The 22500-nt window shown below is 42.8% G+C and overlaps 3 protein-coding genes across 3 annotated transcripts in view; all 3 read left to right on the top strand.

The window, feature by feature from the left end:
* The first annotated feature begins 2361 nt into the window (after positions 1–2361).
* LOC134445370 (uncharacterized) lies at positions 2362–8059 on the top strand. Its single transcript, XM_063194453.1, has 2 exons — positions 2362–2669; positions 4530–8059. Exon 2 carries the CDS (start codon positions 4537–4539, stop codon positions 5659–5661), a length of 1125 nt encoding a protein of 374 aa, XP_063050523.1. The 5' UTR covers positions 2362–2669; positions 4530–4536; the 3' UTR covers positions 5662–8059.
* Positions 8060–8158: 99 nt separating this feature from the next.
* On the top strand, positions 8159–14127 carry LOC134445372 (uncharacterized). Its single transcript, XM_063194454.1, has 2 exons — positions 8159–8567; positions 10427–14127. Exon 2 carries the CDS (start codon positions 10434–10436, stop codon positions 11625–11627), a length of 1194 nt encoding a protein of 397 aa, XP_063050524.1. The 5' UTR covers positions 8159–8567; positions 10427–10433; the 3' UTR covers positions 11628–14127.
* A 6120-nt stretch (positions 14128–20247) lies between these two features.
* The window catches only part of LOC134445373 (ubiquitin carboxyl-terminal hydrolase 26-like), a 7694-nt gene continuing 5441 nt past the window's right edge, over positions 20248–22500 (top strand). The window contains exons 1-6 of the mRNA XM_063194455.1: positions 20248–20288; positions 20397–20434; positions 21109–21156; positions 21274–21301; positions 21744–21811; positions 22234–22279. Coding sequence (XP_063050525.1) covers positions 20262–20288; positions 20397–20434; positions 21109–21156; positions 21274–21301; positions 21744–21811; positions 22234–22279 — 255 coding nt within the window. The 5' untranslated portion in view covers positions 20248–20261. The remainder of the gene's footprint in view (positions 20289–20396; positions 20435–21108; positions 21157–21273; positions 21302–21743; positions 21812–22233; positions 22280–22500) is intronic.

Genomic DNA, 22500 nt, shown 5'->3' on the forward strand with positions numbered 1-22500 from the left:
ACAGTTCAAGTGTATTTTTTTTAACAAGCAAAGCAGAGTAATCCCTTTTGTTTCTTATTCAGTGGTTTTCATGTTTGTATGAAAGACTTAAAATTAATGTATTTTGTATGTATTGAAATATGTTGTGAAGTCATAAAGGGAACTTGTAAAAAAGCTTTTCATGTTTTTCTTGTTTGTTTCGGGATCACTGTGATATGGTAATTGCACACACACTACAGGAAGTAGGGTTTTTTCCATCATTCAAATTGCAGTTCCAATATTGTTTCATCAATTGTCCACAGGGGTGAGTTTATTTCTGAATTTCTGGGGAAGGGTCCAACTACCTAATACTGACTCTCAAAAGCTGCAACGTTGAGCAGACAGGGCCATCACTTGGCATAAGCAGAGTAAGCAGAGCGCTTAGGGCACCAACCTCATTGCCCCCAAAATTGGGGCCTTCTAAATTGCGATTAACTAAAATACTTATTATTATTATTATTTGACTATGAGGGGGGCCTCCAGACCATTTATGCTTAGGACATCCAAAACCTTAGCAGCAGCCCTGTAAGCAGTTGTAGGGGTCAGTGACGTTTCAGCAGTAGCGCACATCAGGGCGGCGCAATGACAGCCAGTGCTACTAATGTATGGATTTTGGTTGGTTGGTTGTTTTAAGTGGACTGTCAAAGCAGCATATTCGTGGCAGCATAGGCCCATCAACTACCAATTCCTAATTGATTTATGGGCATTAGATGCCGGTGTGCCACCTGACGTCTGAGCCCAAAAAATTGATCTTTGACCCATAGGCCCTACACAGATCTGGTGAGAGCCGGGTTACCAACTGCCTGCAGTTCTCAATGTAAGACAATCAATCTTCCAACCTCTAAGACTTAAGAAAACTTAAAGGGGACTTGGGGACTTTTTATGTTGTCATATTAGATCAGAGTGCACTTTATTTTCCCCAGAGGGAAAATTTGTCTTGGGCTTCAACAATCACTGCATAACATACAGTACTCGCACACATACCCGTACAGCATAACAGAGAACACAAGAAACATACAAAACATAAAGAACATAAAAACTGTGCACTTCCTACACATGGCATGTCTATCTGTCATTAAGCATTCTTATCACATTGGGGGATACAATAATTCTTATATTTAATCAGTCTGCAGTTCAGTGTCCTGAAATGTCTACCTGAGGGAAGCAGTGTAAATTCATGATGTAGAAGTAGAATGTATGTGGGGTCCTCTAATCTCCAGTGCCTCCTTGAGCACTGACTTTTCGTAAAGGGACTGCATATACAGTATCTCTGATCTTGGTGGCCAACAATCTTCAGACGCCCCAACTTGGCTTTTAACTGAACAGTCAGAATGCCATACCACGTTTCTACGCCATACTGTTCTAAAATCATTTGAAAAAATAAAAGCCTATTGTTGACATTACAGCCTCAGTCGTCTTAAAAAGTACATCCTCTGTTGGAGCTTGGTCTCAATGAGTCTATGGGTCTCAATGAGTCCAATAAAGAGCCCAAGTGGAGAGTTGAGGGATATGTGTATACAGGTGTTAGGGCAGTTGAAGCACTCACACTAGCTGCTGCTAAGGTTTTGGAGGCCCTAAGCATAACTGTTGAGGAGTGATGGTGATCCGGATCACAAACCGGAACCAGGACTTTTTAAAAGATTCTTCACCATTGCTGGCCTATATATCTAGACGCCCCTGGTGACCAGAAATTGAATCGCAGGGACTCAGAAAGACAGAAAGACTTAGGATGTCAAATGTTCTATCAAGCAGCTTCCTTGGCGGAGGTCTGCGCTCTCTGAGTGCTTATAGTTTCTTTTTCTTTTTTTTCATGACGTTTTTCAGTCATTCTCAGTTTAGGAGGCCCCAGTTCTGGGGGCAAAGTCATTGAGGACCTAAGTGCTCTGCATATGGGTAGGCCTACTCTGTGCATGCCTAGCGTCAGCCCTGGACACTGGTCTGTGGACTATTCCCAACCTCATGCTATACAGCACATCCTCCTTGACATCCACAACTTTCTAGGCCTACGACCTGTATGCCAAAGGCATACATCCCAGTAATCAACAGGACCGTAGGCTATAGGCTACATTAGGGTTGGTGTGGTGCATGCAGGGTATGCATGGTTTGAGTGTATGGTGGTTAGACTAAAATGAAAACATTTTCTTCATTTAAAAATATTAATGCTATTGTCTATAGTGGAAATTAAAATTATTAGTTTTAATAGTTTTTGTGTTTTCGTAGTTTTTCATAGCTATATGGGGTTTCTAACTAGGCTATCACTCAGCTGAAGCCCACAGTTATTAAGCACCTCTCTCACATTTACCAGATGGAACCCGGAAGGGGCCAAGCTGGTAGGCTTTTTCCTGAACAAACTGAAAGCGAAAGTGAATGTGTAGGTCTACGCTCGTTTCATGATAGCCTATGTCCAAAGACATTTTGATATATTGCTCTCTCTAGGTCGATGTATGTTCGGGATGTGATTTGCACAGAGCCGTGTCAAGAAGTCGTGTGTGTGTGCGTGTGTGTGTGCCCGTGCCGAAGAATCAGGAAACGACCGTTTTCGACGAACGCGCCACGTGCGCAGGAGGACCATGTTCATCAGGATGTTGATGCGGTGTGATTGTGCCAACGGAGTGTAAAACGCTGCTGATCTATTTCTCTACATAGCCCAGGTGGGTATGTTATTATTATGTTATAAAAGTGTGTATGCTCCTGTGGAAAGCAATCACATCAACCATGTCCTACACCAAACCTGTCCGTTTAAAGTGATAGGTTTGGTTTAGCAAATAGTGCGGACATGAATTAGGTAAATTGCGCAGGGGTGCATTTTTACATTATATTTGCAGGGGTGGAAGGTAATTGCATGTACTCAAATTACTGTAATTAAGTACTTTTATGAGTAACTTGTAATTTTTTAAGTAGTTTTAAAAATGTGTATTTTCACTCTTACTCAAATTAGCCTACATTTTAGCCCAAGTAGTTTTACTTAATTACATTTGAACCTGCCTTGAGTACTGAGAAAATTCTGGTAAATTGCGCAGGGATGCAATTTTTACATTCTATTTGTGAAAAAGTAGTGTGGACAATTTAAGGAAATTTCAGATCTGGTATGGACACCATCCACCCCATAAACGACACCCATGTCGGCTCACAATAGTTCCTCCTTGGTTGGAACTTTTACGCAGTGCAGTTATGCACTGTAGCCAACTGTGGTAGCCTACAAAGTGTCATCTGAATTTGTGTCAGTATGTAACCTGTGTATTTGGGTAAGACTCGGATGGAAGACGCCTCCAACTCGCATACCCCTGTCTTTGTTCACAGGAAACTGAGAGGAGGGCTATTTTTAGAGTGGTGGTGAAAGACAGCAGTTGCAGTTTGTGACTAGAAAATTATTTAATGCCTTGGGTTAAACCAACAGACAGCCTTTGTGATACTGCTTTATACAACAATGTAGACGCATGCGTACACATTTTGGTACGTGTAGGCCTAGGCCTACTATAGGCTACCATCATCGTCCTGCATGGGTGATTATTTTGAGGGTTAAAGCATCTCACAAAAGATGATGGGTTTTTTTTTTTAAGATAATGAAATTCAATCTGTGGGGTCATCTATGCTTAGCTCTTTTAATTTCAATAAATTGAGTGAGTGTTACGGGACAAAAATGTAAAATATATTGTAGATCCCAAGTCATGTCTCCTGTGCCATGTCCTTGCCCCAAAATAAGGGACTGTCAGAGGCTCAAAGCCCATGAAATGCAGTCTTACCTGGCTGTTGCCAGATGAATGGGTTCTGCCTTACTTAAGTTCACGATGATGCAATCTGCCGAAAAGCTAAAATAACATACCATCCAAAGGCCAAAACAGTTAAAGCAACAGCATCCATTCTTTCTTTTTTAACTAAACTGAATTAAACTGATTCAACTTTCAAGTCCACGTTTAGTGGTCTCTGTGGAGGTCCGAAATGGTAGAGTAGAGTACAGTAGAGTACTTTTATGAATTGCTTATTAATGTTTGTTAGTCTGTTGTGGTCTTTCAAGCCATAATTTGCAGATGTCGTCTTGTGGTTATGGGCTTACATGGACATACTCTGATTGGCTGATGGATGGCAGATTGAAAAGTTGATAATGCTGAACTTTTTGGCAGCTCAGGCCACGGAGCCAACTGATCTGGCAGTCGAGTCCCCTCAATACATTTTACGTCCGCCCATTCAAAGTCAATGGGATCTGGCACCAGCCTGTGTATTTATGTCATGCACATCCTCCTCAATTGGGCCCGTTTGGGTTTGCCTGCTTGGTCTTCACCACAGTTTGACTGCTTGCATCCCTCTGTGGTGCAACGCTCCAAATATTTGTTTTAAAAATCAAGTGTTTCTAGGGTAAAATCAACAGGTTGCACAGGAAGGAGGAATTCTGAGATTTGCGGCTATGGTATAATACTGTCCACTGGTGAACATGAAGTTATTTGATTTATCATAATGGTCATTATAATTTCGTTCTCTCTCTCTCTCTCCCTCACTCTCATTTTGCATTGCAGGGCCATCATGGTCAGGAGACTGTTTCTCTGCTTTATCCTTCTCGGTTTCTCAGTGTCAACAAACTCTGGCAACCAAAGAAATGAGAAGGAGATAAGGAAGATAAACTCAATCGAGGAACTAGCTGACAACAACATTGACTTTGGTAAAAGAATCCCCCGCCATGGCTTACTACTCCTCTTCTGGCTGTCAAGACCTGCAAACATAGAGATCGATCAGAATGACGTCATACAGCTCCTCAATATTGACCCATCTCAGGGTGATTATGGCTTCCATTACTATGGCAACTATGAAAAAACGCTACCATCTGATCGTAAGTACTCGTATTACACATTGGGCAACCTCAACTCTGATAAGTTTCCAGGCAGTTTAGACTTGCCTTCCTACGTCACCCAGTACTACAGGTCCAATTATCCATACAATCTCAGAAATATGGACAGAGTTGTCGTGCAGTCTTACCAAAACACCCCTAGCCGAGTGAGAAGCGTCTTCATCTCTGTCCACTATGACAACTTCATGGAGATCACTCCTCAGCTGATGAGACAGATTCAAAGTATAGCAACATGGGAGGAGTTCCTTGAGCTGGCTGGCTTCGACTTCAACACAGGAGACGACCACCACCAATGGCGGCGGCGGGACCATGATGACAGAGATGGAGGGCCACCAGGAGGTGGCACCGTGGAACAAAAACGATCGTCAAAAAATGACAAAACACACACGGAAACCAAGCAAGAAACACACACGGAAACCAAGCATGAAGGAAGTTCTGATGCTCAGCCAAACACGAATAAAAATGGAGCTAAAAAAGGCCATCAGCATTACAATGGCCCATTTCAATATATCATCATGGCCCCGTTGTCTTTGATTTCCTCGACCATAAAATGTCTAGTTTTTGTGATCATTCAGTCTTTATCTTTTGTAAGTACCACCATACTCTCTGTTTTAACTTTTTTAATTCATGTGATCGTACATTCTTTGTCTTTGATTTTCTCGATCATAAAATGTCTAGATTCTATATTCATTCGTTTTTTATGTCTTACTTGCACCACTATATGTGCTATTGTTTATCTGTTAGGCATCGGCATAGGCCTATGTATGGTAGGCCCTATCCTCTTCCCCACGGTCTGTCGTTAACACGCCGGTTACATCCTATTGGTCCGACGGCCCATTAGTCCGACCACACGATAAAACTATGGCCAAACCTAAACAATTCCTAATAGTAAAGACATGTTTTTTGTCTGAAAAGATGATCTGTTAGGCCTAAGCATACACTGCGGGCCTTGTCAACATCTTCTTCGCAATCCGTCGTGAACACGCTCCTCCACAACACGCTCCTCCGTGATACGCTCCTCATCCACACATCTTAGTCTCCCACTGAGCCAAGTTCATGTGTTTGGGTGGGTCAATGAATAGGCTACTCTCTCTCTCTCTCTCTCTCTCTCTCTCTCTCTCTCTCTCTCTCTCTCTCTCTCTCTCTCTCTCTCTCTCTCTCTCTCACACACACACACACACACACATACCCACACGGGGTCCGGTCATTTTTCCGACGCACCATTGGTCCGATGCGTCAATGTTCCGACCATTTCCTATTGATCCTACAGCACTTAGTCTCAGATAACTTTTTACCAATTAAATGAAACCCTTTGTCCCGACAGTCCAATGTTCCGACCAAAAGCTGCTTTAGATCACCGTCATCTCTGAAGCCTACACAGTGGTCATGCTGCTGTCTGTGACAGGTTAGGTTTAGGGAAAGTTTTGGTCAAGGCACAAATTTAAAACTCAAACATTGCAATAGCCTACTGACAGGTTAGGGTTAGGAATGGTTTTGGGTAGGGCACAATTGTAAAACTTGGCAACATTGCATTAATGACAGGTTATGTTTAGGGGTGGTTTTGGTAAGGGCACAGCAAGACCGACTCAGACAGCATCTATGTGCTCGTCGCAGCGCATGCAGCTGAAGTCTAATTGGCAGCACCGGGAAAAGCAGGACATACGACCTAGGATGATGACCAACCCCAAACAGCCATTGGTCGGAACATTGAGCTGTCGGAGCAAAGGGTTTCATTTCATTATTTCGAGTTAGTGGGCTGTAGGATTAATGGGAAATTTTCGGAATATTGACGAATCGGACCAAAGGGGTGTCGGAAAAATGACATGCTACCACACACACACACACACACACACACACACACACACACACACACACACACACACACAAAGGTGAAAAAGTGTGGGGTTTGAGTTTCAACCTTTTGTAAGCATAAAGAAAAATCATTCACATTCCTTACCTTATGAAGCATTTCTAACATTTGTAGTTTAGAATAAGTTAATTAATGGCTGTGCCTCTGTATGGCAATTGGACCTTTGTTATGTGCTGTCTCTTGTCAGGTTATGGTGAGAGTTTACAGTTACAGTTAAAGTTTATTTTTTAACAAGCAAAGCAGTCATCCCTTTCAATTCTTATTCAATGGTTTTCCTGTTTGTATGAAAGGCTTAAAATTAATGTATTTTGTATGTATTGAAATATGTTGTGAACTTGTAATAAAGCTTTCCATGTGTTTTTTGTTTGTTTCGGGATCGCTGTGGTACGTTAATTGAAAGCCACACTAGGCCTACTACTCTACTCTATAGTAAGTAGGTTTTTTCCATCATTCAAATTGAATTTCTAATATTGTTTCATCAGGGGTGAGTGCATTTCTGAATTTCTGAGGAAGGGGACAACTGCCTAATTTGGCTCTCGCCAGATGACTGGGGTTTTGAATGTACGTGAGGTTCTTGAATGTAAATGTTGTTTGCAAAGCTGAGCATATACAGGTCAGTGACGGTTCAGCCGCCGCGCAGGTCAGGGCGGCGCAATGACAACCAGCGCCACTAATGTGTGGATTTTTTGTTTGTTTGTTTTTAGTGGACTGTCCCAAGAAGCATATTAATTGTAGCATATCAACCACTGCTAATTAATTTATGGGCATTAGATGCCGTTGTGCCACCTGACGTCTGAGCCAAAACAAAGAAAACATCTTTGACCCCACACAGATCTAGTGACAGCCAGGTTACCAACAGCCTGAAGTTCTCTCCATACGCTTTAAGGCAATCACTTCCAACCTCAAGAAACTTATAGGGTACTTGGGGACTTTTTACTGTTGTCGTATGGATCTCAATGCGTCCAATAAAGAGCCGAAGTGGAGTGTGGAGGGATATGTGTATACGGTATTGTGGCAGTTGAATCACTGACACTGGCAGGGCTTCTGCTAAGGTTTTGGAGGCCCAAAGCATAACTGGTCAGGAGCCCCCCCCATAATTTGGCTAAATAATGATAATAATAATGACAATAACAGTAAGCCTAATAATAGTTTTCCGGGGTTGAGTAATGGAATACACATTTCTTTAAAGAAAAATTATAGGCCTTTTGATATCTAAATATGTTATGTAATGTAATCAACGGGATCATATAGGCTTAGCTATACATAAGGGTGGGTATGGTGCATGAAGGATTTGTGTGGTTTCAGTGTATGGTTTCGAATAAAATTAAAATATTTTCTTCATTTAAAAATATTAAAGCTATTGTCTATAGTGGAAGTTAAAATGCTTTGATATTGTGTATTAGTGGTTTTTTATAGCTCAATGAGGTTTTTAACACCACTACTACCTTGGGGTCTTCTGCATCCCGCCCTTGTAATCTTGCTCTCCCGTGCTTGTCCTGACGCATGTCCAGACTAGAGCACGCCCCCACTGAAAGCGAAAGTGAATGTGAAGGCCTACGCTCGTTCCACGATAGCCATCCATGATACCATCAAATACTTTTTTGATATGTTGGTCTGTCTAGGCGGGTGTAGGGTGTGATTTGCACAGAGCCGTGTCAAGAAGCCGTAGAGCACGGTGTGTGTCTCAAAGAACCAGGAAACGACCGTCTTCGACGAACGCGTCACGTGCGCAGGAGGACCTTGTTCATATCATGATGTTCATGCGGTGTGATTGTGCCAACTGAGTGTAAAACGTTGCAACCCTAAACCGCTGCTGATCTATTTCTCTACATAGCCCAGGTGGGTATGTTTTTATTAGGCCTATGTTATAAAAGTGTGTATGTGGACAGGGAAACCAGATCAACGTCAACCTATGAACCTAAACCTGTCCCTCTAGTGAAAGGTTTGGTTTTACTTTTAGCAAATAGGTCTAGTGCGGCCATTAATTAAAATTGCGCAGGGATGCAGTTTTTACATTATATTTGTGAAAAAGTGGACAATTTAAGAACATTTCAGAACTGGTATGGATGGACACCATCCACCCCATAAACGACACCCATGTCTGCTCACAATAGATCCTCCTTGGTTGCAACTTTTACGCAGTGCAGTTGTGCACTGTAGCCAACTGTTGTAGTCTACAGTGTAAGTCTATCATCTGAATTCGTGTCAATATATAACCTGTGTATTTGGGTAGGACTCGGATGTAAGACGCCTTCATAGTAGAACACTCACATACCCCTGTGACTTCATAACCAGGAAACTGACAGGAAGGCTATTTTAGTGAGGTGGTGAAAGACAGCAGTTGCCGTTTATGACAGGGGAAACTATACAGAAAGTCATTTAATGTATTGGGTTAAACCAATAGACAGCCTTTGCCTTTGTGATACTGCTTTATACAACAATGTAGACATGTGTACACATTTTGGTAGGCCTACTATACCATCATCGTCCTGCATGTGGTGATTCTTTTGAGGTTTGAAACTAGTCTCACTAAAGAAGATGTTTTTTTTGTCATGAAATTCAATCTGTGGGGGTCATCTACGCTTAGCTCTTTTAACTTCATTAAATTGAGTGAGAGACAAAAATGTAAAATATACTGTGGATCCCAAATCAAGTCTCCTGTGTCATGAAGACAGTCTTGGTCCTTTGACCCAAAATAAGGAACTGTCAGTCAGAAGCTCACAGCCCATGAGATGCAATCTTACCTGGCTGTTGCCAGACGAATGGGTTCTGCCTTGCTTCACGAAGATGCAATCTGCCGAAAAGCTAAAATAACATAGGCCGTACCATCAAAGGCCAAAACACATAAAGCAACAACATCCATTCTTTCTTTTTTTAACCGAACTGAATTAAACTGGTTCAACTTTCAAGTCCACGTTTAGTGGTCTCTGTGGAGTTCAGAAATGTCAGAGTAGAGTAGACTACTTTTACTAATTGCCTTTTAATGTTTGTTAGTCTGTTGTGCTCTTTCAAGCCATAATTTGCAGATGTCGTCTTGTGGTTATTGACTTCAGTCAGCATTAATCAGGGATTATCCATTTGTTGCACATGTCTTTTTGTGTGTTACATGCACGTGGTGAGATTGGCTGACGGATCGCAGCTTGAAAAGTTGATAATGCTGAACTTTTTGCTATAACTTTTTTGTTATTGTGTGATAACTTTTTAGCGGAGGCCACAGAGCCAATAGAACTGGCGGTCCCCACAATAGCCTACATTTCACGTCCGCCCATTCAAAGTCATTGCAATCTGTCAATGGACGGTGCCTGTATGAACGAAGGGTTAGTTTGGGAGGAGCACCAGCCTGTGTATTTATCATGCACACCCTCCTCAATTAGGCCTGTTTGGGTTTGTCTAGTTGGTCTTCACCACAGTTTGACTGTTTGTGTCCCTCAGTGGTGCAAAGCTCCAAATAATAATAATAAGTAATATCAAGTGCATCAACAGGTTGCACTGGAAGGAGGAATTCTGAGATTTGCTGATATGATATAATTCTGTCCACTGGTGAAAATGTTAGTTATTTGTTATTTGATTTATCATAATGGTCATTATAATTTCTCTCTCTCTCTCTCTCTCTCTCTCTCTCTCTCTCTCTCTCTCTCTCTCACACACACACACACACACACACACACACACACACACACACTCATTTTGCATTGCAGGGCCATCATGGTCAGGAGACTGTTTCTCTGCTTTATCCTTCTCGGTTTCTCAGTGTCAACAAACTCTGGCAACCAAAGAAACGAGAAGGAGATAAGGAAGATAAACTCAATCGAGGAACTAGCTGACAACAACATTGACTTTGGTAAAAGAATCCCCCGCCATGGCTTACTTCTCCTCTTCTGGCTGTCAAGGCCTGCAAACATAGAGATTGATCAGAATGACGTCATACAGCTCCTCAATATTGACCCATCTCAGGGTGATTATGGCTTCCATTACTATGGCAACTATGAAAAAACGCTACCGTCTGATCGTAAGTACTCGTATTACACATTGGGCAACCTCAACTCTGATAAGTTTCCAGGCAGTTTAGACTTGCCTTCCTACGTCACCCAGTACTACAGGTCCAATTATCCATACAATCTCAGAAATATGGACAGAGTTGTCGTGCAGGCTTACCGAAACACCCCTAGCAGAGTGAGAAGCGTCTTTATCTCTGTCCACTATGACAACTTCATGGAGATCACTCCCCAGCTGCTGAGAGAGATTCAAAGTATCCAAACATGGGAGGAGTTCCTTGAGCTGGCTGGCTTCGACTTCAACACAGGAGACGACCACCACCGATGGCGGCGGCGGGACCATGATGACAGAGATGGAGGGCCACCAGGAGGTGGCACCGTGGAACAAAAACGATCGTCAAAAAATGACAAAACACACACGGAAACCAAGCATGAAGGAAGTTCTAATGCTCAGCCAAACACGAATAAAAATGGAGCTAAAAAAGGCCATCAGCATTACAATGGCCCATTTCAATATATTATGATGGCCCCATTATCTTTGATATCCTCTCTCCTTTCTTTTGTAGTGAGTGTCATCACTTTTCCTTTTTCTTTGATTTTGGCAGCCATGAAATTTCTAGGACTTGTGATCACAAGTCTTTTATCATTTATATGCACCATCATATCTTCTTTCTTTCATTTTCTAATTAGTGTGATCATCCTCTATCCTTCATCTTACATTGCTTATGCTGTACAATGTCTGTATGTTGTGCTCTTGCATTTGTTAAGCGCTATATGTACCATTGTTTATCTGGTTGTCATAGGTATGTGCATTGCATGTCTTGTGAACTATTACATCACTCCCTCTCGTCCCGTCACTCCTCCTTCACACGCTCCTCGTCCTCAAATCTTAGTGTCCCAGTAATCCATGCAGGGCTTGACAATGGCACCTGCCAACCGGCCAAATGCTGGTAAAACGTGGCTTTGGCTAGTAATACTTTCAGTGTTACTAGCCAATTTGGCTGGCCGCTTGTTCCTTGGTATCACATACACATCTTGCCCTATATTCTGTTGTTGGCCCCTTGTGTATTAATTGTTTATATTTAAGTTCAAGAAAAGCTGAGCTTGATTTGTATTTGGTTGATATACTTCCTTGTAGAAATCATCTTGCTTTGGCACCACATCTTCTGAAGTTAGACGTACATCATCATGATGAAGAAAAGAAAAAAAAAACAATATAAAATCTGTGGCGTAAAATATGTTGAGACACAGCCCCTGTTATTATGTTTGCTGTTACCAGGGTGGCCATGTGTAATGGATCAAAGAAACCGCTCAGTCTTGCCACTGCCAGAGTTGGGGGTTGAACAAAATGTGCAGAGGCTGGCCAGAAATTTGGAATGTCAAAATGGGGTCCTTCAAGGCCAAAAAAGTTTGGGCACCACTGCCATAGGTCATAGTATGTAGGCTATGCAGTAACACTTCACTTCACTTCACTTTACTTCACTTCACTTCACATCCATAGCAGCTGTTATAAAGTCTACACGAAGCATTCATGATTGTTTCATGACCCATTCATACCAAACCTTTCATTAGCGGGCGGAAGGACAGCAACTTATCAAAATAAAAGTTAAACAAAGGCAAGGCAAGGCAAATTTATTTGTATAGCACATTTTCATACAAAAGCAACTCAAAGTGCTTCACACACAGGACAATATAAAAGTAAAAATAAAAGTAAAAAAAAAATGGAAAGAGCATCATGTACGTTAAAACAATAAATAAATAGAATAAAAAAATACATATGTGTAGGAGCAACGGTGAGATAAAAATGTTAGGTAAAACCATAAAATCATTTTTAAAAAACCTTTAAAAAATCCCTAACTCAGGGGCTGTTGAGATCGAAAGACCTAGGGATAGGCAAGGGTGAAAAGGTATGTCTTTAGCTTTGTTTTAAAACAGTTCGTCGTTGGAGCGTTTTTTGTGCTCACAGGCAGGCTGTTCCAAGCCTTTGCAGCATAGGAGCTGAAAGCGGCTTCTCCTTGTTTCGTCCTGGTAGTGGGTGGAACCAGGAGGACTCTGTCATGAGATCTGAGAGACCTGGCAGGGGTGTAGGGCTGCAGTAGGTTTCTCAGGTAGATAGGGCCAGTACCATTTAAAGACTTAAAAACAAGCAATACAATTTTAAAATCTATTCTTTGCTGAACTGGTAGCCAGTGGAGGTGTTTCAGGAGTGGTGTCATGTGGTCTGTCCTTTTTGCCCTCATCAGGATTCTGGCTGCTGCGTTTTGAATCAGCTGGAGTTGCCTAATGGTTTTCTTGGGCAGGCCTGTAAGGAGGCCATTACAATAATCCAATCTGCTAGAGACAAATGCATGGATCAGTTTCTCTAGGTCATTTTGTGACATGAAGTTCCTCAGTTTTGAAATGTTTTTTAGGTGGTAGTAGGAGGATTTTGTGATGGCTTTGATATGAGAATTAAAAGAAAGCTCGCTGTCCAGCAGGACGCCCAGGTTTTTTACCTCAGTTTTGTCAGAGGGTCAGAGTGTCCAGTGGGCTGAGGTCATTGGGAGACAGGGAAAAGTAGAGCTGGGTATCATCAGCATAGCTATGGTAGGAGATCTGATGATGACGGATCACCTGGCTTAGTGGGAGCATGTACAAATTGAACAAAAGAGGGCCTAAAATGGATCCTTGTGGGACTCCGCAGTGGAGGGGGGTGGGACGTGATGTGCAGTTGCCTATGGAGATTAAAAATTGTCTACCTTCTAGGTACGATTTTAGCCAGTCAAGAACTGCACCAGAGAGGCCGACCCAGTGCTCAAGTCTGTGAAGCAGAATGGAATGGTCAACTGTGTCAAATGCTGCGCTAAGGTCCAATAGTACAAGTACAGTTGCCTTGCCAGTATCGAGGTTAAAATGTATGTCATTTAATACTTTGATCAGTGCTGTCTCAGTGCTGTGATGTGCCCGGAAGCCTGATTGTAAGGTGTCGAAGCAGTGGTGAGAGGTTAAAAAGTCAGTCAGTTGAGTAAAAACAACTTTCTCAAGAATTTTGCCTATAAATGGCAGGTTTGAGATAGGCCTGTAATTATTTAAAACAGTGGGATCGAGGCTTCTCTTCTTGAGGATTGGCCTGACAATTGCCGTTTTTAGAGAGCTAGGAACTACTCCCGATTGCAGTGACAGATTTGCAATGGTCAGCAACTCAGAGGAGATGAATGGGAGAACGGACTTCAGAAAGTTAGTTGGAAGTATGTCAAGGCTGCAGGTGGTGGAATTTAGCCTTCTTACTGTCTCTGATAGGGTCTCTAGAGTCACTTGGGAGAATTCAGAAAAAGTGTTAATGCTGCCACTAGATGGCGGCAGTGGGTCAGAGCAGGAGGTTGTGGGTGGGGGTATACTAGCTCTAATGTCCTCAATTTTTGACTTGAAAATTTATCACAGGCGTCAGTGGAGAGAAAGTGTGGTGGAAGTTGGGTGGGCGCAATAGTTAATTTCTCCACTGTGGAAAACAGCACCCGAGTGTTACTGATATTGTTATTGATCAGGCTTGAGAAGTAGGACTGTCTGGAATTGCGGATCTCATTGTTGTACTCACGGAGCTTTTCCTTGTAGGTATTGTAGTCAGAGGGTTGCTTGTGCTTTCGCCATTTCCTCTCACTCCGTCTACAGTCCCGCTTAAGTACTTTGACAGAGGGAAGGGAGAGCCAGGGTGAGCTCTTTTTCTTGGTGACCTTTTTTGCTTTCATTGGGGCAATGCTATCCATGATATTGGTCATCTTAGCAGTGAAGACGCCCAGTGCTGTTTCAGCTGAGACAGGTGGTTCCCTTGGCATTTCTGGACAGATATTTGTCATGGCCTCCTCAAAAAGAGTGGTGGTGTTTGCATTTATTATGCGTCTCTTTGTTGCAGCATTGCAACAGCAAAGCAGCATTGCGTGTTTTGTTCTGACCAGTCTTGAATTCTTCATAGTGTATAACAGCTGCTATGAATGTGTTATGCAGCGACACTGCAAGTGTAACCGGCTATGCCTATACTGTATCTGTCTATTTTACTGTGTATGTGAGTGATATGCACATGTTTTGAAAAGATCAAAGGTCAAAGGAATTTATTTATTAAAAGAAACCGTGTACACATGTCCATGCCAATAGAAGGTATGCTTTCTGTGCTTGCTGTTTGGAATGCCAGCATTAAAGAAAAGCAATGTTTAAAGTCAATGTGTTGTCGTATTTGAAGCATAAATGTATCTCATCCTGCATGTTGTTTGTACAGTGGTTCCATGCCTTTTGATGAGACTATGATAGTTGCCACTCTATTGTATTACTATTCCATGGGGAGTTTTTCTGCCCATTTTATACAGGCTTAAGGAGCCGTTAAAGTGAACTCACACACCTCTATGCCGATGTAATAACAAAAGTGCTACCCAACTGAGATGGGCAAACATTTTGGTCAGAGTCAGACCCTCCTCAGACATCTGACTGTGACTGTAATGCACGACTGTGTCTGTAATGCAAATCTTACTTGGGGTAGCACTTGTTGTTGAGGTTGAGAAGTGAGTGGGCCAGACAGACCATTTGCTTGTAACACACACACACACACACACACACACACACACACACACACACACACACACACAGAGGCGATTCCAGGGTAAGATGGGGCCCCAAGCGAAAATGCAAAGGACTGAACATTTTAAACAAAATTGTCAGTAAAGTGTGAGCTGTTATTCACCATTTAGTGGTTTGGGGGCCCCAAAGAGCTGCCTGCCTTGCCTGGTGACAAGGTGCGCCTCTGCACACACACACACGTGTCAAAGACTTCCAACATGTCCTTCAGTGCAACGGATACTTTTGCTTACTGTAAATACAAAAAAAGAGATTTCTTTGGAATTTTTTTTTTGGCTTGGCTTTCATGCATTCACTTTTCAAAAAAATGTTTTGATATTTCATGTTTTTCACAGTTACACACACACACACACACGGTCTGTGAAGCTGGGCAACAGCTTGGCTAAACAGGTAGGCTAAACAGTATGCTCTGTCAGCTAGTTTAGGTCGCTCTCTGCGTGAATTTCTTTCTTTCTTTCTTTCTTTTTTATTTTTTAAAGAAAAGGCACAAATAAATGTTAGTTGTTACGCTCCACTTCAGCCTCCCCATGTGGAAGTCGAGCGTAAATAGCCTATAAACTACTGTAGTCATTTTATTATTATTATTATTTGAAGCTTTGATCATATTATCATAGACACGGAAATGTGACACTTGATATGTGCACATGTCTGGAAGTCCTGTAGTTCGGAGGGATTATTATCCTATCTGAGTTTCCTGTGTGGCGCAGTTTTCCATAAAGACTGATGTTGACGGCGACCAAATTGACTGTGGCCTGGCTCGCACGGGTCACGTAAACAGCACGGCTCAACAGCCTGGTGTGAGCCTGGTTACTTTGCCGTTGCTACAGCGAGTGAATTCCCAGGATTCAGGAATCGCAGCCGCCCGCGTGATGTCCCGCCATTCCTCTCATCACGACTCATCATGATGAAGTAGGAGCAAATATGTCAGCACCACGCACATGGACAGCTCCGGGCACACCGTTTAGGTCAGGGGTCCCCAACCTTTCTAGGTCTGAGGGCTACCAAGGGCTACCCGAGGGCAACTGAGGGCTACCCGAGGGCTACTTTTGTCCAAAATCCTCTACTGATGTCTTGGCATCATTCTCAAATCACACTATTATTGAATGGTAATTTGTTTATAGGTTGTAAAGAATAAATAATCTCATATTTAAATCAAGAAAAGTATTAACTGTGACTAAAATCTGGTAGTCGTCACTGTGTATTAACATCCTTGGTGGGCATCTCAGAAGCTCCTGGAGGGCTACCTGGTTTAGGTGTAGGGGCGCGAGTGGACAGCTCCCCCCAAGAGTATCGTGGTGTCGGAAATGGCGGTATGATTAAGTGTGGTGGTGTGTCGGGATGGCAGTAGCCTATGTCGGAATGGCGGTTGCCACCCGGCTAGACCTACCTGTTACTGAGTAGGCTAGCCTAGTGCTTAGTTGGTTAGCAGTGGCGTAGCTAGAAAAGAAAATCTAGGTGTTCCCAAGAAAATACAGGTGTTCCTTATTTATTTTATTTTTTCCAACTCAGAGTAAACAGCACGTTTGCACGGATCGGCCTACTATCACGGTGTCATACTATTACGCATACTATTACGCATGAATCATGACTGGCAAACCCAACCTAACTTATTTGTTGCTATATTTGCGCTGCAACTGAATTCAAAGGGATGCATATTGGCTTTAAATATACATCAATTATCTCATCAGAGTCCATTCCTCGGCGAGCTCCTTTTCAAACATTGACTGGAAGTGTTTCCAACCTGTTAATTCTTGAAAACACTTGCTGTAACGGTGGCTCTGGTGTGTAGGGCTACACAATATTATTAAGGAAATGTTGAAACTAGCAAACAGAAAACCAATCCACCAGTTGGGCTGCGTTTGAAACGTTATTTAGTGTTTAATTTATATCCCGAAATTGGGAAACAACAAGGACAGCCTCCAACACAGCCATTCTAGCTAGTAGCAGAAGTTTTCACAAACCCAAAAGGCCGACCGTTTAACCAAAACAAAGGAGAAAAGAAAAGGATGGGAAGAGGGGTACAGACAGACAGGCTGAGCTGGCTGGAAGAGACGTGTGCGTGTGCGTGTGCGTGTGTGCGTGTGTGTGTGTGTGTGTGTGTGTGTGTGTGTGTGTGTGTGTGTGTGTGTGTGTGTGTGTGTGTGTGAATGTGACGTGGGTAATCACGGTTAGCACGAGCAACAGTCAGCTTACCGGTTGTCCAGACAATCAGAAAGTAAAGGAAATGTCTTCACGGTACCTGACCTGTTCCGAGCGTCCCAGCGTCCCACAACTCCAAACGAAATACACAATTCACACTTGGTAGCAGTCCGAGTTGGTAGTTAGTCGGCGTGTTACTCTCTCCGCAACTAATGCTACTCCTCCACCAAGTAGAACACCGTTTACAGGCATCTCCATACTGGCATTCTTAATGCGAAATCTCCCCTGAAGATCATAATGTGATGTTGTTTAATCCATTTCGTGTCAGTTATGGTAGCGATTGGACATTTTTATGGAGCGTTCATGCGGGATATCAGCTGCATCAAAATCTTTAAACTTGCTTTTAAAACTACCGCGTCTGTACTGTCTGTGTCTGCGCGCGCGTTATCGTTCACGCATAGTCTTCTCTATGGGATGTACTATATTTATTTTAGGAGCAACGTACAAATGAAAGGGTTGAAATCCATACTCGTCGCCTACATGTGCGGCATTTTTATCATTTCGTTTCCATAATAATTTTAGGCACATAACGCTCGCGCCCTCGGGTGTAATCACCGGAACGGACCGGAACGGGCAGAAACGGACAGGAACTTACCGGAACGGACCGAAACGGGCCAGAACGGACCGGAACGGACCCAGATTTAGCCATAACTGACCGAAACGGACCCAGATTTTGCAGCACATTACGCTGCGAAACGGACTGGAACTGACTGAAACTGGCCAGAACCGACCAGAACGGCCTCAGATTTGGCCAAAACTGACCGAAACGGACCCATAAATTAGTCAGACTGAACCGAACTGACCGAAACGGACCCAATTTAGGAACGGACCGAAACGGATCCAAAGTTAGTTGGGGGGGGGGTGCGCACTTGCGCACTTGCGCTTGCGTCTCAGAGCATGGGCATCGAAAGCGCAGGAGACACCTGCGCTGTCATGGGCCTCGCTGCGAGACACGCGGACCCTCTTGTGACCACTTGGGATATTTTATTTCTGGTAGAAATTTCAAGTAGGCCTAAGCTTATCGTTCGAGATTGAGAGCGTGTAACGATGAGCAAATGTATATCGTGGGGTATTGAAAGTTGCTGGCCAAAACCATGACAAGCACGAAGAAAGGCTTCACGTTACCTAAACAGTTTTATGGAATACCCTATGTCTCTCTCACCTGTTGACACAAGGAGCACTATGAAGACAAGGAGAGGGAGAGACAGATCTGTCGGTGTGTGTGTGCGTGCGTGCGTGCGTGCGTGCGTGCGTGCGCGTCTCCACTGACGCGCTAGAGAGCTGCCCCAATGGGCTATTGACCAGCTTAAACTTCACTGGTGAAAAAACAGTAGCCTACAGTTCTAAGGAGTTGTAAGCATTTTCATAGCACACATAGGCATATTCCCACATGTCAATGCGTTAGGCCTGGTCACTCCATCCATAGAGTAGCCAATGCGCAATTTCGCTGGTAAACTGGTAGTTTCATGTGACTTTGACATCATCATATAACAGCAGAATATTATGGAAATAAGTCCCGCATAAATGCTAACGAATTGGGCATTGTTTGCAAACTTTAGAAGTAGGCCTAGAAATTCGTTTTAGTAACTTGTTCACATCTTGTAGCCTATCCAACATAACATTAAGAGTAGGCTAATGAAACCTCGGGGCCAGCCAGTTAGACCTATTGTGTGCCGTTAATTCCTCCTTTGCGACTTTTCCATGCCCTCCTTAATATTCCAGACAGATGGCAGCGCATGGAACATTTTTAGTTGTTGCCTTTTTTGTTCTTTGATGTTGTGTCCTCTGTGGACTGTGTATGCTAGGACTATAATACGAGAGAGGCTACTACAAAAAAAAAAAAAAAAAAAACATTTGAGTGCTCCACCAGCTACCTCTGGAATTACAAAGACTGCTGACAAATGACAGCTTGGACCAATGATAGCACAGTAAGTAAGCTTGGACTGTTTGAGAATTGAAATGACAGCCATGAGAGGTTCTATGTTTTGAACAGCCTTTCATAGTTTAGGCTATGGAATAATTTTGTTATACGGTCATTTGATATCACAGATGGCTTCTCGAAGATTTTTTAGTGCGTAATGTGTTCTTAATGCAACATCTGGGTCCGTTTCGGTAGGGTTTCGCTGAATCTGGGTAAGTTCCGGTCTGTTTCGGAGCGTAATGTGTTCTTATTATGAAAAATCTGGGTCCGTTTCGGTCAGTTTTGGCTAAATCTGGGTCCGTTCCGGTCCGTTCTGGCCCTGTTTCGGTCCATTCCGGTAAGTTCCTGTCCGTTTCGGTCCGTTTTGGTCCGTTCCGGTGATTAGGTACACCCCCCTCACTCCACAGTGTTGGTAAGTCAATCTGTCTATTTCACACTTTTGCCTGTGACGGTGATTGTGATATGCCCAGTTGTTTTTGTTTTGTTTTCTTAACTGAAGTAGGCCCATGCTTAATCAAATACAATTGAAGGAACATTGTGCCTTTTTATTATTATTATTATTATTATTATTATTATTATTATTATTATTATTATTCACGTAAGAATCTCAACCGAAGTAAAATAGTAGGCTATCTATTTAGCTCGGTGAAACTCCATACTGTCTGACGTCACAGGTTTCCTGCCATCACGACGTAATAGGCTATGTTATTATTACGTCAGTTATTGTCGAACCTTTGCAACATAAAAAGGTTGAATGGGTTGAGCATTCAGATTTATTAGTTTGAGAGAGTATGTCGATTAGATAACGAGTCTACAATGTTTTGCTGTTGTCTTCCTCGGAAGGTAAGAGACAACAACAACAACATCATATTATTATTGTTCATAATAATAATAATGGCAATGATTTTTTTAAAAAGCATTTTAAAGTGATAAGCCTATTGTTCTCAACAGAAAAAGAAACAGCTCGAAACGCAGACACCTTCAAAGCGGTGAGTTGTGATTTGTGACATTTGTGTCTGTGTGTGTGTGTGTGTGTGTGTGTGTGTGTGTGTGTGGGGGGGGGTGGGGTTGTAGCCTATTCTGTATGGGCAGGGGTGTTGAGGTCAAGTCAAGTCAAGTCAAGTCAAGTTTTATTGTCAATTTCTTTACATGCACTGGTCATACAAAGAATTTGAAATTGCGTTTCTTGCTCTCCCATGCAGACATAGTGGTGGGGTATTCTGTGAGTGTGGGGCGTTGGTATTCTGTGTGGATGGGGGGATGTTTGGGGGTATTGAGGTATTTTGGGCGGGGGGGGGTATTCTGTACGAGGCACAATAAGGGTGTTTATGGGTGTGTGTATGGTGCACACTGTATACTGTACTGTTTACTGTACTGCACACTGTAAGTTATATTTTCAGGTGCCTAAATTGGGGTCTGTAAATCCTGTTTTGTGTTCCTAGCACGGCCCTTGGAGGACTTTGTAAAATTTAAGATGGCCCTTGAGAGGTTTTCCCACCCCTGCCCTGCAGGCTCTGCACTAGTATTAATAAACATACACAGTAAAGACAGAAAATAACTCAAAAGCAGTGCCTGCTGGGGCTTAAACAGACAGGTAAAGATGGGCGTAGTAATATACCAGCAGAAATGAAAATGAATATATGATCTCCAATATCTCCCACAGGAAAACTTGGCGATGGGCCCGGAAGATTTGGCGGAAGTCTTCGGCCAAGTAAGCATGTACCAGAGCAAATGAATAACCATTTGTGTGAGTGTGTTTGTGTGTGTGAGTGTGTGTGAGTGTGTATTTGTGTGTGTGTATTGACTTAAGTCTCCATGTCTTTGACAGGGTCGACCCTGTTCCAGCAGCCTCCCAGGTAATTATGATAGCATAGCTATTAGCTAGACTTTATTTTCCATTGCTAACAACATCTGCACTGCCAAATACTTCACGTTCTACAATGTACTTCCATTATTACTGACTACACTTATTATTTTGTAGAATATGTCTTTTTATTGAGGCAATGACATGGTAAATAGCTTTAGTACAGCTTTAGTACAGTAGTAGTAATGTACTTCTCCCATACCTATTGTATACTGCATAGGCCTAATTGAACATCCTATTTATCTATTCTATACTTACTTACTGGTTGGGTATAACTGCATTCCGTCTGTTCCATCTAAATACCGCTGTAATTGCTACATTCTGTAGTATGTGTAATATTGCAGTTCTGCTATTTGCACCTGTGATTAGATGGCAAACTGCATTTTGTTGTATTTACAGAGTAATGACAATAAAGTTGACTAATGTATGGGTAGTCTGATCTGTCACAGGTCGCCCGAGAGGAGGAGGAGAAGGAGGGCGTCAGCCTCGTGGACAAGGAACAGTGAGTAATAGATCCACTTGGTCAGGGTTTTGGTCAGTTGTCTTTTCACACAAATAGTCAGTGTGTATGTGTGAGTAATAGATCCAGAACATCTCCACACACCTCCTTACTTACTTTCAGGAGGGCCACAGTACTGTATGTGCCATTCACATGACAATTGTCTGTGTGGAAACAGGGACAGGGGCGTAGACAGGGCCTTGAGGGGTTTGGTCAGTTGTCTTTTCACATGAATAGTCAGTGTGTGTGTGTGTGTGTGTGTGTGTGTGTGTGTGTGTGTGTGTGTGTGTGTGTGTGTGTGTGTGTGTGTGTGTGTGTGTGTGTGTGTGTGTGTGTGTGTGTGTGTGTTCATGGGATGAAAAAAAGTGGATAGCCTAGTGTCCTTGTTTTCAATGTGTTCAGTAAAGTCTACATGTCCTCAACAGGGATTTGGCCAGTACGGAATCTGGGTCTTGCTCTGATGCCTCTCTGGTGAGTAACTATGGAAACATGGGCAGTAGCAGGCCGGAAATGCTGTGAGAGCACGACAAGTTTTGAAATAAGGCGCGGTAATAATAAGGTGGATGCTGTAGTAGCAGTTATCTTTTTCATGTCATATAAATAGTCCACTATTTCCCCTGTAATATTGTATTTTCTGAGCCAATGAGATTGTAATTGGCTTTGTTTACTGTAGTAGAGGAGGAGGGGGTCAC

This window comes from Engraulis encrasicolus, chromosome 3 (assembly GCF_034702125.1).
Source record: "Engraulis encrasicolus isolate BLACKSEA-1 chromosome 3, IST_EnEncr_1.0, whole genome shotgun sequence".
NCBI lineage: Eukaryota > Metazoa > Chordata > Actinopteri > Clupeiformes > Engraulidae > Engraulis > Engraulis encrasicolus.